At 42.7% G+C, this 16,256-nt stretch overlaps 1 protein-coding gene across 1 annotated transcript in view; it reads left to right on the plus strand.

Moving 5' to 3' along the window:
• The first annotated feature begins 304 nt into the window (after positions 1-304).
• The window catches only part of F9 (coagulation factor IX), a 32,724-nt gene continuing 16,772 nt past the window's right edge, over positions 305-16,256 (plus strand). The window contains exons 1-4 of the mRNA XM_026009040.2: positions 305-691; positions 6,379-6,542; positions 6,748-6,772; positions 10,877-10,990. Coding sequence (XP_025864825.1) covers positions 625-691; positions 6,379-6,542; positions 6,748-6,772; positions 10,877-10,990 — 370 coding nt within the window. The 5' untranslated portion in view covers positions 305-624. The remainder of the gene's footprint in view (positions 692-6,378; positions 6,543-6,747; positions 6,773-10,876; positions 10,991-16,256) is intronic.

The raw sequence follows: 16,256 nt of genomic DNA on the forward strand, positions 1-16,256 counted from the left end.
GGCACTGGAGTGTTTTAAAGTAGATAACCAAATGACTTTGTGACTTTGTTCTCTCTTTTTTTGTTAAGGTTTATTTATTTATTTGAGAGAGGGGGAGCGTGTAGAGGGGAGGGGCAGAGGGAGAAAGAGAGAATCTCAAGCAGACTCTGCATTTAGCTCAGGGCCCAACATGGGGCTCCATCCCGCGACCCTGAGATCACGACCTGAGCCAAAACCAAAAGCCAGGCACTTAAGCAACCAAACCATTCAGGAGCCCGTCCCTTTAAACTACATGACGTTAGTGCTCCTGGACAAGGATAAAGACAGATCCAACGGGTGAATTTTGCTGCCACAGCAACCGTAGCCATTATATCCCCCCTTGTTCCGATGATGTGTCACTTCCGGCTTCAGCCTCCAATCAGCCACAGTGACAGAAGCCCACAGAATCAGAGGCGAGCTTTAAAGATGAACACTGCCTACACTCTTAACCCAAGAGGCCACTGGAAATAGCCCAAAGACCCACTGAGGGAGATGGACACTGTTTCCCAGAAGTAAATACAGCTCAACTTGTACTTTGGAACAACTGGTCAACCTTGCTCCTTGCACAATTCATCAGCAAAGGTTAGGCAGCGCCTGAATAGGATCATGGCAGAAGCACCGGGCCTCGTCATCGTCTGCCTTTTAGGATATCTACTCAGTGCTGAATGTGCAGGTTGGTTTCCTTTTTAAAGATACATTGAGTATGCTTGTCTTCTAGCTGTAGAAATGCCTGGTGCTATCTTCTCCACTAACTAACGGTTACAGAGTTTGACAGCAACGTTTAAGATTCTAGTCGTCAGCATGTGGGTTGGTAAGTACTGGTTCTCTGGTAGCTGTGCCTTCTTTATTGCTAAAACTAAACAGATTTACAATGCTTATGGTACCTTTCCTTTTTTTTTTTTTTTTTTTTTTAACGGACACTGTTAGGCAACGTGATCCTGCTTGGAAAACAATCTCCTTGGTTAAAGAACACTAAGAGTGGAGAAAATGTCTTAACCAGGAAACAGCAGCATGTGAGGAATTCATTAAGTCTGTCGTTTTGGGTTAACCTACCACTTTGAGCACTTTGAGATCAAAATGGCATGTGTCACATTACAGCCACCAACATGGGTTTTATTTACACAGTTTGATTTTAAGATATCTGATGTGTTTCCAAATTTTAGAACTGAACCTCTAATTTTAACAAGCCTCTAAATTTAAATAGCCATAAAATCATATACCTACGATTTTAAGTTTTACTTAAAATGAGTTTTTTCATTATGAAGTTGTCACTTATTCCTAAAGTTTTTCATGAATTGGGAAAAAATTTATTTTCTCTCTGATTCGAAACATCTCAGAGTTAATACACAGGGAAACCCGATACTCACTTGAGCAAAACAAGTCCAAAAATTGACACAAGCAGTAGGAACTTAGTTAATGCAATAATGCACTTGGTTTTTTCACAACTTCAGTGACTTTATGCACTTCCCAAAGGAAGGCACCCAGGGAAGAAATTACCCCATTTAGGCAAACAGTGTGTTCTCACAGGAAGCATTTATCACCCTTACTTGTCAACCTACTATAATCAAATCTAGTAGCTGACAGTGCCAGGATCAGGGGTGCCAACCCTAAGGGTCCCCGGAAAGCAGACTGGCTCTGTATTGCCCACTCCAGACATGATGTCAGACTGAAATGCAGAAATGATGATATGAGAATGCAAAGGTTAAATCAAAGTGGCCAAGTGGGTAGAGTGAAGAAATAAAGAAATGTAGCTGGAAAATTCACAAAGTAGGACATAAAGCTAAGTCTTTACAAATATCTCATCAGTGTGAGATCTAGGAGGACAAAAGATCCAAGCCCTTCCTTCAGGATAAGTGGTGAGATAATGGACATTTCAAGAGGGCTACTGCTCCCCTGAAGACCTCACATGTTGAAAAAAAGTATACATATGGCAGGCGGTGGGGGCCGGGGGACTAGGATTTCAGCACTGGGGAAATAATGGCTAGAAGAGATAAACCCCGAAGAGAGGCTAAATATACGACCCTCAGACAATACTGAGGCGAAAGGCAGTCTGATTCTGGAGTCACTGTAATCAGAGATAACAGGCCCTTGAGGAGAAAGCCAGGGGAATTTCCCAAAGGATGGCCAGTACTAATGCAGCGCTCTCTTCTGCTCTTCAACTGTCACTGGCTTCTCTAAAAGCTGTTTCTGTGAATGACTTACAGAGATGTTACATTTTCATGACTGCTGCCCTTAGGTATTACTTGCATTGGTTTAGAATTTTGAAATCAAAATTTCTGTGAAATCAATTCAGTTTTATAAGGTGTATGGGCTGAAGAGGTCTTTCATTCAGAATGAAGACATGAAACGAATGAATGAAAGACAGCTTCAGTCTATACGTTTTACAAAACTTCACAAAACTGAGCAACTACTATGGTGCCAGGTACTGGGGTGAAATATTAGGGGCACGGGGATAATCCAGACTCCCTCTTTGACCCAAAGCACCATGAAGTCAGGGGAGAGATTTCAATGTAATAGGACAAAGTGTGAGCCAGGTACTGAAGGACCATAGAGAGAGCAATACATTAACTGGGAAAACACTTAACAGAGAGTATCTTTGGTTGGATCTTAAAAGATGAATAGGTTCACTCTCCTTAAATGTCTGATCTAGGGCATTCTATGCAAAGAGAATCACATGTGTGATCCACAAAGAATGTGAGGTCTTTCTTCAGGAACTCAGGATGTTTGGAATATTAAATATGACAAGTGAGGTAGGATAGCTGACAGGGTCAGGTCACCAGATAATGAAGCTCTGAAATGAAGGAATCTGGACCACAGAACCCAATTATTGAGTCATCAGAAGTGTAGAGGCACCTGGGTGGCTCGGTTGGTTAAGCCTCTGCCTTCGGCTCAGGTCATGATCCCAGGGTCCTGAGATCAAGCCCCAAGTTGGGCTCCCTGTTCGGGCTCCCTGCCTGGCTGGGAGCCTACTTCTCCCTCTCCTTCTGCCATTCTCCTGCTCGTACTCTCTCACACATGCTCTCTTTCTCCCGAATAAATAAATAAAATCTTTTAAAAAAGAAGTGTAAATGGGAATAGCACTGATGGCTGATCTAGAATGCTCAGTCTGACAACATTCTCTCTTTTTTTTTTTTTTTACTATTTCTTATTAAGTTTTTTATTTCAATTCCAGTATGGGTAGCATACAGTATTATATTAGTTTCAGGTGTACAACAGAGTGACTCAACAGTTGTATACATTATGCAGTGCTCATCCTGGTAAGTGTACTCTTTAGTTCCACCCCCCCCCCCATTACCTATCAGCAGTCTGGCAACATTCTAATGAACCATTTGAGGAAACGATGGCAAGACTTGGGAGACTGTCTTGAAACCACTACAATCATCTGGGGAAGGCATGAGGGCCTGAGCCTGGCCATTAGCTTCTCTGTGCAGACAGAGAAGAGGAAAAGGAATTCAAGTGACATTAAGGAAGTAGAAATGATGACTTAGCCATCTGGCCATGGAAGGGTAACAGGTTCAGAGAAGCATGGAGAGCACGTCTTGGGCATCTAACGTGATCACAGGGCACAGCATAGTACCTACAAGCACGGGCTATGCCATCTGACTGCCCAAAGTCTAAATCCTGGCTCTGACACTTGAGTATGTTACCTGGGCCAAGTTACTTAACCTCTCTGAAGTTCCATTTTTCTCACTTACAATGAGAGGACAGGATCTGTCTCACGGGACCGCCGTGAGGATGGAATGAAATAATGGCCGCAAAGCACTGGGCATGGTGTCCAGCACTTCAGAAGAGTTAGATAAACATCAGCTCTGATTAGTTGCAGGACAATATACAGTTAGGGAGCTAGAAAGAGGATCTGGAACTCAGAAGATGTATCTGACCAGAGATGGGTATTTGGAACCCACTGTTGTAGAAAGAGCAGTTCCAGCCACGTGTGTGAGGGTGCAGGGAGTGAGCACGGATAATGTGGTGGCTAGTGCTGGGCTGACTGTGGTGAGGGCTCAGAAAATGGTGTTGAGAGAGTCAGGGCTGGACCAGGGGGAGGCAAGCAAAGTACATGGAGCATGAATGTACTTGCTTGTGCACGCTGAGAGACAGTGTCTCTTTACGTTTTGTGCCCTAGATGCCTCGTTTACCTTGCCTCAGTCCTGGCCCTGGTAAAGACGTACGGCATGAACAGGCTGAGGCAGGACCCTGAGAGCACTCTGAACATTTAAGGGGGGAGCGTACAACTAGGAATGCATTGGTTCAAGCAGTGGGTGAATAACAAGAGTTAGAGCAAAGGGAAGAGCCAGTGGAATGACTTCGTGGGAAGAGCACCCTGGAGAGGGGAGGGGGGGAGATCAAGCATTAGAAATGTTTCAGAGCGGTTGAGAAGTAGTACATAAACTCAAAACTATCCTTTAGGAAGTCATTGCTGATCCTGACAATAGTCATTTCATTATATGGACGAGAGTGAAGAAGGGAAAGAGCTACAGAAAAGTGCATAAAGGCGCTAAAGGGAATTGAGAAACGGGAAGGCAGGCCAGCATGAGACAAGCAGGGGGGGAGAAAGGACTAGTGTACCCCACATACCATGTACACATATTATCCCACCACTCCTATCAACAACACTAGGAGGTAGATTTTCTTATCATCCCACTGTTATATACCCATTTTGCATTTGACCAAGTTAAGCTTCCGAGATTATGTCACTTGCCTAACGTCTCACGGCCAACAGGTGGTAGATAGATTGTACAAATCCGGGTGTGTCTGACTGCAAACCCGTTTTTCCACCCAGCCGCACTGTAACTGGATGCAAACATAGATGCTATAGGCAGGGAGCCCAGCGCCAAGCAAACAAATTGCCAAGCAGAGGGGAGGGCCTGGCGAGGAGGCGGGAGGCATCACGGTGTGATGGGCCCACCTGCAGCCTGGTGATTTTCTCCCACAGCGCTCAGCTGCCTCGGGAGGGCAGACGGGCAGATGGCTGCACTGATCTAGCGCTTGGAGTTGCAGGGTATCGCAGCACAGAGGAAGGAGTGTAGGGAATTGAGAACGTTGGCAAGAGTTGAAGAGAAAAAGTCTAAGCTAAATTCAGGGGGAAAAAAAGAGTGAAGTCCAAGGGGACTCGCAGAGCAAGAGAAAAGTGAGGTTTGTCAGGGGACTCGAAGTCTCCACAAAGTGAACAGCTGCAATGAAAATAAGGGAATATGGTTTAGTTCTTCTTCTCCTTCTCCCCTTCCCCTCCTCTTTCTCTTCCTCCTCTTCCTCCTTCTTTTTTGAATTCATGAGGAAGCAGGCCCAAAATGCCTGGAAAGTTCTTTTTTTTTTTAAGACTTTATTTATTTGATAGAGAGAGAGAGAGAGAGCACAAGCAGGGGAAGCTGCAGAGGGAGAGGGAGAAGCAGGCTCTCCATCGAGGGAGCCCAACATAGAGCTCGATCCCAAGACCCCAGGATCATGACCTGAGCCGAAGGCAGACGCTTAACTGACTGAGCCACCCAGGAGCCCGTGGAAAGTTCATCTTATAAGCACTCTGTCCTGTTGAGATGGTAGCAGATGGTCCCTTGAAGAAAGGAACAACTCCAGCAACTTCTTGGGTTCCTGCTATTAATTATAGATACAGATATGTTTTCTAGATCTATCTAGAGAGACATACGCAGAGACAGAGAGTGAGCTTTGAATGTGGGGAGAGAGGGAGGAAAGGAGAGAATGAGGTTAGAGACCTCCAACTCCTCCAGAGTTGGGAGTGTCCCCAAAGGCTGGGCAGTCACAGCCTAAGTCAGTCACATTCTTGAATCCCAGAGAAAGACTTACATCATCGGAATTCCCCTAACACATGCCAACCAAAGGTGTTGTGAGTCTGCAAATAAATTAATGCAGTGGTTTTTCTTTAACATCCAGTGAGAGACACTGGGGTTGCATTTGCAGCTGGACTACAATTAGGCTTCTGTTCTTCCAAGAGAAATTTGTTGCAAAGTCATTTGGGCAACCATATCGTGCGAACACAGCCCAGCCAGGGTGATGGATCACCCTGCAAGGATCTGCAATTCGCTATTTTCAAATGATGACAAAGTGTGAAGTTAACTGCTTATTTGAGAACTTTCTTTTTCATCCAAAGTAAATTCAAATGCGATTGAAAATCTGACCTTTCATTACTGGAGCTCTCTTGACTAAAAGCCAAATTGAATTTTAATTCCTAAATCTCCATGTGTATACAGTACCATGAGGACATCACAGATTTTGGCTCTGTGCCCCGAAGATAAATTGGCTTTGGGATTACTTGGATTAAAAACAAAGCCTTTCTTAAGAGATGTATTTAATTTTCATGATGTTTTCTTTTTCCTAAAGCTAAAGAATAGTTCTTTTGAATTTCAGTTTTTCTTGATCGTGAGAATGCCACCAAAATTCTGAGTCGGCCAAAGAGGTATAATTCAGGTAAACTGGAAGAGTTTGTTCGAGGGAACCTTGAGAGAGAATGTATAGAAGAAAAGTGCAGTTTTGAAGAAGCACGGGAAGTTTTTGAAAACACTGAAAAAACCGTGAGTATTTGTGCGTAATGTTCTTCAGATGCAAAGTACAGAAAACTGAAAAAGAAACTTCTCTTTGGAATTTTAAGATATCTATCCATATATATGTATTATAAATGTTATAAAAGGCAAGGAATCAAATCCAAAATATTTTATTTTTTTTTCAAATCCAAAATATTTTAGATACTACCACTAACTTGTCCTTTTTTTTTTATAGACTGAATTTTGGAAGCAATATGTTGGTAAGCAATTAATTTTTTCCTCTAGCTGGTATAGGAAATATTTGAGAATTAGGTATCTTTTCTCTGTGTAAACAGACAATATATTAAACTCTGTTAAAAGAGTTGGACTCTTTTACCCAAGACTCAATGGTGATATATGACAGGTTTATGCCAGCATGGGGGATACCTGCTGGCACATCAGCCGACTCATCCCTGGGGCTTCAAAGAGACATTGCTGCAGCCCAAGCAGCTGGAAGAAAGAAACTAGATGACTGTATCTGGGGACTGAGTGAGAGTTTGTGTCCTCGGTTGAGAATGCGAAAATGCTGACCGACTTAAATGTTTATTGCTTAGAAGTCTTCCTCCTTTATGATGGCCTACACGGCCCCCCATGATCATCCTGGCCCTCAGACCCTCTCCTCCGCACACGTGGATGGGGAGGAGGGGGCCAGCCATCCTGGCCTCCAGCTGCTCCCTGCACACTCCAAGAATGCTTCTGCTTTGGTCTCAAACCTGACTGTTCATGGAACATGGGAACTCTTTTGCCAGGTTCCCCCCTAGACTCGCTCCCCCACCGCTTTACCCAAATGTCACCATCTCCATGAAGCCTACCCTGATCATCTCTTAGTACTTCCACCTGCTGCCCCATAACCCCATCACCTAGGCACTGCAACCTCCTCTACTATTTTTCACAGCACTTTTCACCATCTGAGGTAACATTTAATGAATGCTCTTGCTTATACTATTTATTATCTGTTTTCCCTGCCTCATCAGAATGCAAGTTTCATACTGGCAGTGGCGCTCAAGTGTTTTGTTTATTGATGTATTCCCGGTATGTTGAATACAGAAGCGCTGAGTAAATATTTGTTGAATGAATTGACCAAAAGGAGGAAAAGTCAAAACTTTCATGAGAACTAAGCTTTAAAACGAATGTAAGATCCAGCAGCAGGATTTTGAGGCAGCAGAAGTTCCACAGGTTGACTTATCCAAGACCATCCACAGGGACAGATCCTGGACAGCAAATCCACTGAGTTCCAGCGATTTGAGATCTAGTTCTATTTTCCAGTTGCTATTCTGGAAACACTATTAGACTTGTCCACACTCGAGAAACTCATAACTTCTCCACTTTTCTTTTTAAATCCTAAGGGAGGATGAGGGCCTCTCCATTACATTTACTTTCTCTGACTTTCCTTATTGGTAGTAATGAATCCCACCATGTCAGTTCTCTACTCTGGCATTCCCCCTCAGTTAGTCCAAATGAATCTTTTTATTCTCTATTTCTATTATATTTAAAACTTTACATCTTGTGATATATATTTTTTAAGATTTTATTTTTTAAGTGATATCTACCCCCAACATGGGGTTCGAACCCACAACCCCAAGATCAAGAGTCACACACTCCACTGACTGGGGCCAGCCAGGTGCCCCCTTGTGATATATTTTTAAAAGCCATTCAATTTCTACTCCCGCACCCCCAAAAAGGTCCTGGCCTGTATTTAAGTTCCCATGACTTCCTGATTGTCCCCCCTCCCCAGCAGGGGTTGGTCAGGACCCTGTAAGAACCATATTTTGAAGGTAAGCCTCCTGCCTTCTAGGTCACAGGCCACATTGTTTACTGTACGTGGGGCAAAGCTATCTCGGGGACATCAAGGGCAGGATTCTTTCACTACTGCTTCATCCACCAAAAATTGAGAACAAAAAAGCAAAATAAAAATAACTCCAGGCCTCTTTTCACTTGCAGCCAAGATTCCTAACCACCACCACCCCCAAATAGCCGATGCTATTTCTTACTGTATGGGCTTTCACACTCTGCATGGCGCAGGCCCCTCATGCCTGCCTTATTCTCTACTATCAATAAGGACAGAGTCTAGTTGAAGAAGATAGTCCAAGTACATTAGCCAGCATCTGTCCAGCACTTTACAGTTTACAGAGTGCCTATCATATTTAATCCTCACACCAACCCTGTAAGCAAAGCATTATGTACCTCATTTTACAGAGGATGCTGAGTCTCAGGGAGGCTACAAGACTTGCCAAAGGTCACCCAGCTGGGGAGTCACGGGGCCCAGGAGAGAACCCAACTTCTCCAACGGGCAAGCCCTTGCTTCTCACTATCACTCCTCCCGGCCTTCAGAGCCAGATGCAGTGATTCATTAAACAACCACCCAGCAGCCTTAAACAGGAATCTCTCGCTTGGCAAGGGCTTGTCCCTTGTTGTCTTTGACCCCTACTGTCTGTAGCTTTGCCTGAGCCCAAAGTACACACAGACAAGCACCCAAAGGAGGGCTATATGCAGCTAAAATGATACTCATTTTAAAGATATGTCTCAGCAAATGAGTTGCTGTGTAGCTGGCTGCAAGCCCAGACCCTTTCAGTGAAACATCCTAAATAATTCAGATATGTTGGTCTATAATATAAAGTGCAAATGTGGCTCGTTTTTTAGACCAGTTTGAACATCAATAATAATAAACCAGAGATAACGTATTTTGTTTTCACAGAATTGGAACAAATTGAACTATCTGTGCAAAAGCACACTGGATCAAGGGGCAGAGGGGACAAGGTCTAATCTTTCCAGCAAGCAGATTTTCCAGAGAGGGACTATTTCTGAGAAAGGGATGTGAGCCCTTAGTCAATGGGACCGGGACGCGTACTGCTGACCAAGAGTATGACAGACGAGCTAATCCTCTCTGTAGGGCAGCCACATCGACACACTAGATGGCACGGAGTTTTGCTCTAAAGTAGGACTAATAATTAGAAATTCCTCTTTCATCATCCCCTTCTTCCTTTTTCGTTCATTCTTATGTCATCCTTACCTCTTCCTCTTGCTGACCTAGCTCTTATTTTTTCTTCAGGGCTGTTTCTCTTAGCTCAAAGTGTGTACCAGTCTCCCTTCTGGTTCTATTCATCCCTTTCTCCTGAAGCTTCCTTAGAAGTGTGGATTGAGCCAGAGCTTTCAGAAACCAGACTTAAAGGTTCCCTTCTCATCCTGACCCTTCCCCGCTTGCCTATTCCTTTGTCCTGTTTTCTTATCATCAGTGTCTTCAAAGGCTCTCAAGAGCGCTGTAAATGTACAAACTTCAGGAAAGGTAGAAAGGAAACACAGCCAATCTATATATAAATAAAACGTATCTTCAGAACCTTCTCATTTTTTATTCTTTGTGATAAAGGCTGTTTCTCACCCGAAACTAATATAACACTGTATGTCAACTAACTGGAATTAATTTTAAAGAACTAAAAAAAAATTTTTTTTAATAAAACTTAAAAAAATCTCTTAAATAAAAGTTGCTTCTCACTTTACCTACACCATTTGGAACCTAACTCATAGACAGCAGACTATCTTCAAGCAGTGAGAGATGCTTTTGGCATCTCTTCTGTTGTTCTGAACCATTGCTACATACTATACTTCATAGAGTTAAATGATACCAGAAAGAAGTAGATGCATTTGCTACAAGTTTAAACTGCCAGTTCCTTGAGTGGAAGTACCATATGCTATCCAGCTCCGCATGCTCTGCAAGACTCTGCAAGCCTCCATAGCAGGCTCTGGTAGGACATAGTGATAATCATCGTTGGAGTCATGTGATTTGATTCAGAACTAACCTGTCGTCGTTCTAGAAGAAAGGAATGAAAACCCTTCTCCCCCTGTGCTCATATAGTACATTTCTAACCTCTGACATTCTTCTCGGTCTTCCTCTTCCCTTGGGTTGCATAAACTACATGCATGCCTTCCTCAGAGCAATTTCCTAGGATGGTAGCCTAAGAACCTCTGTTTGGGTTGCTCTTAGAAACTCTGGAAGAGGGGATCCCTGGGTGGCTCAGAGGTTTAGTGCCTGCCTTCGGCCCAGGGCATGGTCCTGGAGGCCTGGGATCGAGTCCCACATGGGGCTCCCTGTGTGGAGCCTGCTTCTCCCTCTGCCTAATGTCTCTGTGTGCCCCCCCCCCCCCGTGTCTCTCATGAATAAATAAATAAAATCTTAAAAAAAAAAAGAAACTCTGGAAGACAGGGGCATCCCATAATCAACAGCGTCAGCAGTTCTGACCCTAAAATCAGGCTCCCCTCCCCAGGAATCTGCACACAGAGGCATTCTAAGCAGTTTATTTGCTAATTCAACTTCTTAACCTATTTCAAAGATGGAGATCAATGTGAATCCAATCCATGTTTAAATGATGGTGTATGCAAGGATGACATTAATTCCTATGAATGTTGGTGTCGAGCTGGATTTGAAGGAAAGAACTGTGAATTAGGTAAGTGGCCATTTTTTTATTACTCATGGTTCCATGTTTCCCTGTGAAACTGGATGAAACTGGAAAATGCAGTATTTATATATCATAATTTTCTCTTACAAACATATTCTTATTGTGGTAAGGAACACTTAATGGAAGATCTATACTCTTAACAAATTTGGAAGTGTACAATACAATATTGGTCACTCTAGGCACTGTGTTATATAGCACATCTCTAGAAATCCTTCGTCTTGCATATCTGAACTGATATACCCACTAAACGGCAGCTCCCCTTTTCTTTCCCCTTCCCTCAGCCCCTGGCAAGCACAATTATATTCTCTGTTTCTATGTGTCTGCCTATTGCAGACACTGCCTCAAATAAGTAGAATCATGCAGGATTTGTCCTTCTATGACTGACTCATCACTTAGCATCCTCCAGGTTCATCTGTGTTGTTGCATATGACAGGATTTCCTTTTTTAAAAGGCTGAATAATATTCCATCGTATAAAGCACATACTTTCAAAGCTTATAAACATTCATCTGGTCTGTGGTCATAGTTTCTGGGATGAGTTCAAGAAACTACATTAGGAGCAATAATATTTGGTTGCTAATATCAGTTGGTAATGATGCTCCCCTCACTTATTAATCCTCAATACAACCATATGTGGTCAGTACCATTATTATCCTCATCCTATTCAGATGAGGAAACTGTAGCTCAGACAGGCAGAAGCACAGAGGCAATAAATGATGGAGTCAGAACTTGAACTTCAGTTTGACCAAAGCCCACACTTCTCCATTCACAAAATGCAAAGAAAATCGAACCCATACAATTGTCTGAACTCATGACTAAATCGTTATCAACATAGGCAGTGGAAGTCAATGAAATACAGAACTTAGATATGAGGAGGCCAGTTCTCCATAAAACAGGCACTTCTCTGCACACACTAACCACTTCTCATGTCAAATTTGTTGACAAAACGCAGAGCTCACTCCTGAATTTGACTTATATGGATTACATTGAAAGAGTTACACAGTAAATCTAGGAGCACTGTACATCTTTTCTCTCATAGCCTAGAATATTTTTCCCCCCTGGGATTTTTGGCAATTGGAGCAGTAAATCCTAAGTCCTTCTCCTACTTGCTTATTATCTTTGGATGCAAGATTACTGGTATTATGTTTGTGAAAGGCACACTATGCTAATGACAGATTCTCTCTCCCCTCTGAAATTCCAAAAGAATGGAGATGCAATCCTAGGGAAAGAATTCAACAGCACAGGCTACCTGACTAAGGGCAAAGAGTAGAAAATTAGCAGGACTCTATTAATACTAGCAATTCATCTGACATACAGATGAAAAAGGCATAAAACAAAATGAAACTCAGCAGCTGTACTTGTCCTATAGAGAAAGGAAGAAAAGTCACCCGTAATGTTCAGAAATCTTTTCGGTACTAAAGAGAGCTCCACTGATCATCTTCCTTTGAGATCCAAAAGATAAAAAAGAATAGAAGATAAGAAAAGGAAAAGCAGCAGGGCAAAAACATTTAAAAAGAAAGAAAAGAGTGGATGCAGGTGGATGAACTGGTACCCCTGGCTTGAATTCCCATTCCCTTAGATTTCCCAGCATGGGGGCAAACCAATGCCTGGGTTACCTTTCCTGTGGGTGTGGTAATTCGCTGAAGATCTCCGCAGTGCTACTTTCATCTGAAAGGTTCTAATTTCAAATTTAGACTTACGTAGATAAATCTGATCCTGCTATTATGGAAACCTACAGAAATCTTTGGAGTAGTTACTCATTATCAGCTTAACTAATATAACCATTGGAGCTGAGGGAATGAATAACTCAATTAATCTCAGTTAAAAACGTAGGCCACATTGTAGAATTGAAAATAGCATTTAGTGAGCCTGCCCGGCTCAGTCAGCAGAGTATACAACTCTGGATCTCGGGGTTGTGAGTCCAAGCCCCCTTTTGGGCATAGAGCTTACTTTAAAAAAATAAAATAAAATTAGGAGCAATTAAAAAAATAGTGTTTAGCATTAAATATTCCTAAATGTCTTTAGTTTAAAATAAAGACACTTTAATGAAGGAGAATTACCCTGAAGAAGGTAAATACAAACAGGTTTTGCTACTCGCTTGAAGCTATGGGCCACACAGCAGAAGTGGTAAGTCTACAGCTGCCACCACCTCAGGCCTCAGATTCCCGACATTTTGGTTTGGTAAGGAGCTCTGCAGTTGAACTGCATCTACCACCACATCTGACCTCTAGGAAACATTCATCTTCCCCAGCCTCCCTGATCAAAGTCTAGAAACATCCTCTTGGTGCAGGTCAGAGACAAAGCGGGAATTCTCTCAAAATTCTTTTTATCTCAGACACTAGAGGAAAGCAAAAGCATATACAAACTCCCACTTAAGCTGTTGCTTCAAACTGATCTACAGATTGACCTCAAAGGCTACTAGATAGCAGCTCATAGAACACTGAAGCCCCAAGCTTCTTGCCTCACCTTTGTCTTGGGGGAAAAAACAGGGAGATTTCCAGTGTTAAGATCTTGTTATTTGCCTTTTCCCTTGCTCATCAGGCTCTTCTCCAGGAGAAAGAGGTACAAACATTCAGGGCATGCTTTCTAGTTAAAAGAATAACAACTAATTGGCTATTGTGTCCCTTTGGTTAGAATAATGACCACTGTATGTCCCCATTTACACATCACATCTGAGGCCTTTCCAGACATATCAAGATCTGTAAGGACTTGGGTCATTCTGTCACCTCTAAAGAGTACAAGAGGCATCTACCCACAGTAAAATAGGATGGAGAGGGAAAAAAACATCACAAGTACATAAGCACTTTTTCCGCTTTGGTAACACTCCGTAAACACCACACTCCTATTGACTGAATATTTCTGTGGACTGGAGAAAAGAAAATAAATATCTTGAGTTTAGCTGAATACCAGCATATTCTATGGTAAGCTTGTTAAATAGAACATCTCTTGTCCAAGCTTTGGTTTTCACATCACTGAAAACAGGAGGGAAGATGAAGAAGGCAGAGTAAAATAAACAGAACAGGATAACTTTGGTAGTAGGCATGAGTGGAAGTACAAAGAAGTGTCTGGGATAACATAAAGGGAAAAGAACAGATGCTTTGAGAGGCTCAACAGATATTCTAGGCACAGAGACTGGCCCCAGGACCAAGGAGAACCCATACCCAACACAGTGCCTGACATCTACCTGCTCAATAAAGCATGAGTCCCATAGTGACTGTTCCTTAGATCCTAGACTAAGGACCTCTCCACTGGAATTCCCTGTGCTATTATTTTATTTCCAGAATCCTGAGTCCTTTATCTGAGAGCAAAAGACTGCCAATTTGGACAGCAATATTTCCCACTGCACACACAACCCAAGCCATAAAAAAAAGTGACAAATGAGGAAAATGGTGGACAGGTCTAGTTCCTTTAGCCAAAGACACAGAATCAGAATTGGGAAAGCCACACTGAGTTTATTCATTCCCATTGTGCATGCCCTGAACCAAACCAAGCTGTACCTACCACCTACCTCTGTTAACTTACCACAATCTCATATTGACTGAACACTCTCTACAGGTGGTATTTGATTTGGCTGAACACTTCAGTATTGCTTTGTAACAACAAAATGATAACCAATAACATGAAAAGAGCCAGGGATGTTATCACCATGAGCAAGGAGAAAGGTCTTTTAAAAAATAAATACGAAGGACCAAGTGCCATCTTTTTGGCTCATGCACTTAGAGGATTACTGGAAGCAAAGGTTAAAGCTCAGGCTGGTTCCTTTGCCTACCTGGCAACAGTTGATTTGCCTCCCCTCAATTCCTAAAGTGTCAGTAAGGAACATGAGCAAATTATTACATTAACCTACACTAGCCTATATAAAATAGAATTAGAAAATTTAGATCTGACACTCAAGAATCTATAATATACTCCAAAACCATATAGTCACTCTGTTAGCCTGGATCCCCTCCCCCCTACACACACACACACACACACACACACACACACACACATGAGTCTGTGACTCGAGCTCATTTAGTAGGGTGTGTAAACCTAGGGAGCAAGAGTAAGGGACAAGAGAGTGAGACAGAGGGGAAAGGAGAACTCATAGAAAGAGTCCTCTCTCCTCATCTGCAAGTGATTGCTAGGTCTCCTGGGACTGTTTTCCAAGGAGCCATAGGAATTGGCCTCAGACTGTCCATCTGCAAGGGGAGAAGGGTGAAAGAATTTGTCCATCAGCATCTGTCTCCCAGTGGTTGAAAGTTTAGCCAAGGGGCTGTTAACTCCCCCCACATCTCCAGGTTGTACTCACTGGGGCACCCGGAGGGGTGATACGGCATCCCATGCCTCAGCATCAACAGGGAAGTGCCACATAGTGGGTGGGGCTCATAGTGCAGATAGGAGCCAAGGCAATCTAAGGTTGCACCTGTATGAGGTCAGGAGAAGTCGATGCAGAGCTGATGGCCACAGTGCTGGCACAGACACTCCATGAGGCTGAGAGAAACTAAGGTGGCACGTAGGAGGTGTCTAATAGAGTCACTCATTTTCAAACTTTCCATGTTCTCATTATACCAACAAGTGAGCATTTCTGTTGTTGAACAGGTAGGTAAGGGGTAAGGTATCTCCTATTCATAGTGTTCCTGTGCTGCTCTAGAGACAGAAATAGGTCCAAGGGCAGAGCCTATTTCTCTTAACTCAACAGGTCTCAGCTGGCCAGCCCTGAACCATGCTACTTCCTGTTATTGAGACTGCATAGGAGAAACAAAGGGAAAGCACAGTAATAAAAAAAATACAAAATAAGATGGCAGGAATAAGCCAAATATATCAGAAATCAGAATTAGTGTAAATTGAGATTAATGGCAATTTTCAGTCTGGAGTTAAAAATTGAATTGTAGGGATTCCTGGGTGGCTCAGTGGTTAAGTGTCTGCCTTTGGCTCAGGGTGTGATCCTGGAGTTCCAGGATCGAGTCCTGCATCGGGCTTCCTGCATGGAGCCTGCTTCTCCCTCTGCCTCTGCCTCTCTCTGTGTCTCTCATGAATAAATAAATAAAATCTTTTTCAAAAAATCAAATTGTATGCTGTTCACAAAAGAGATACCTAAAATAAAATTACACAAGGAGGCTAAAATAAAGGGATATAAGAAGATTTTCAGGTAAAAGGTAACAAAAAGAAACTGGTGAAGCAATCTTAATATCAGACAAAATAGAATCCAAGACAAAAAGCATTACAAGAGACAAAGAACAACACTTCATATTAATAAGGGAGATTATATAGGAA

Source organism: Vulpes vulpes, chromosome X, assembly GCF_048418805.1.
Source record: "Vulpes vulpes isolate BD-2025 chromosome X, VulVul3, whole genome shotgun sequence".
In the NCBI taxonomy this organism is placed as follows: Eukaryota; Metazoa; Chordata; class Mammalia; order Carnivora; family Canidae; genus Vulpes; species Vulpes vulpes.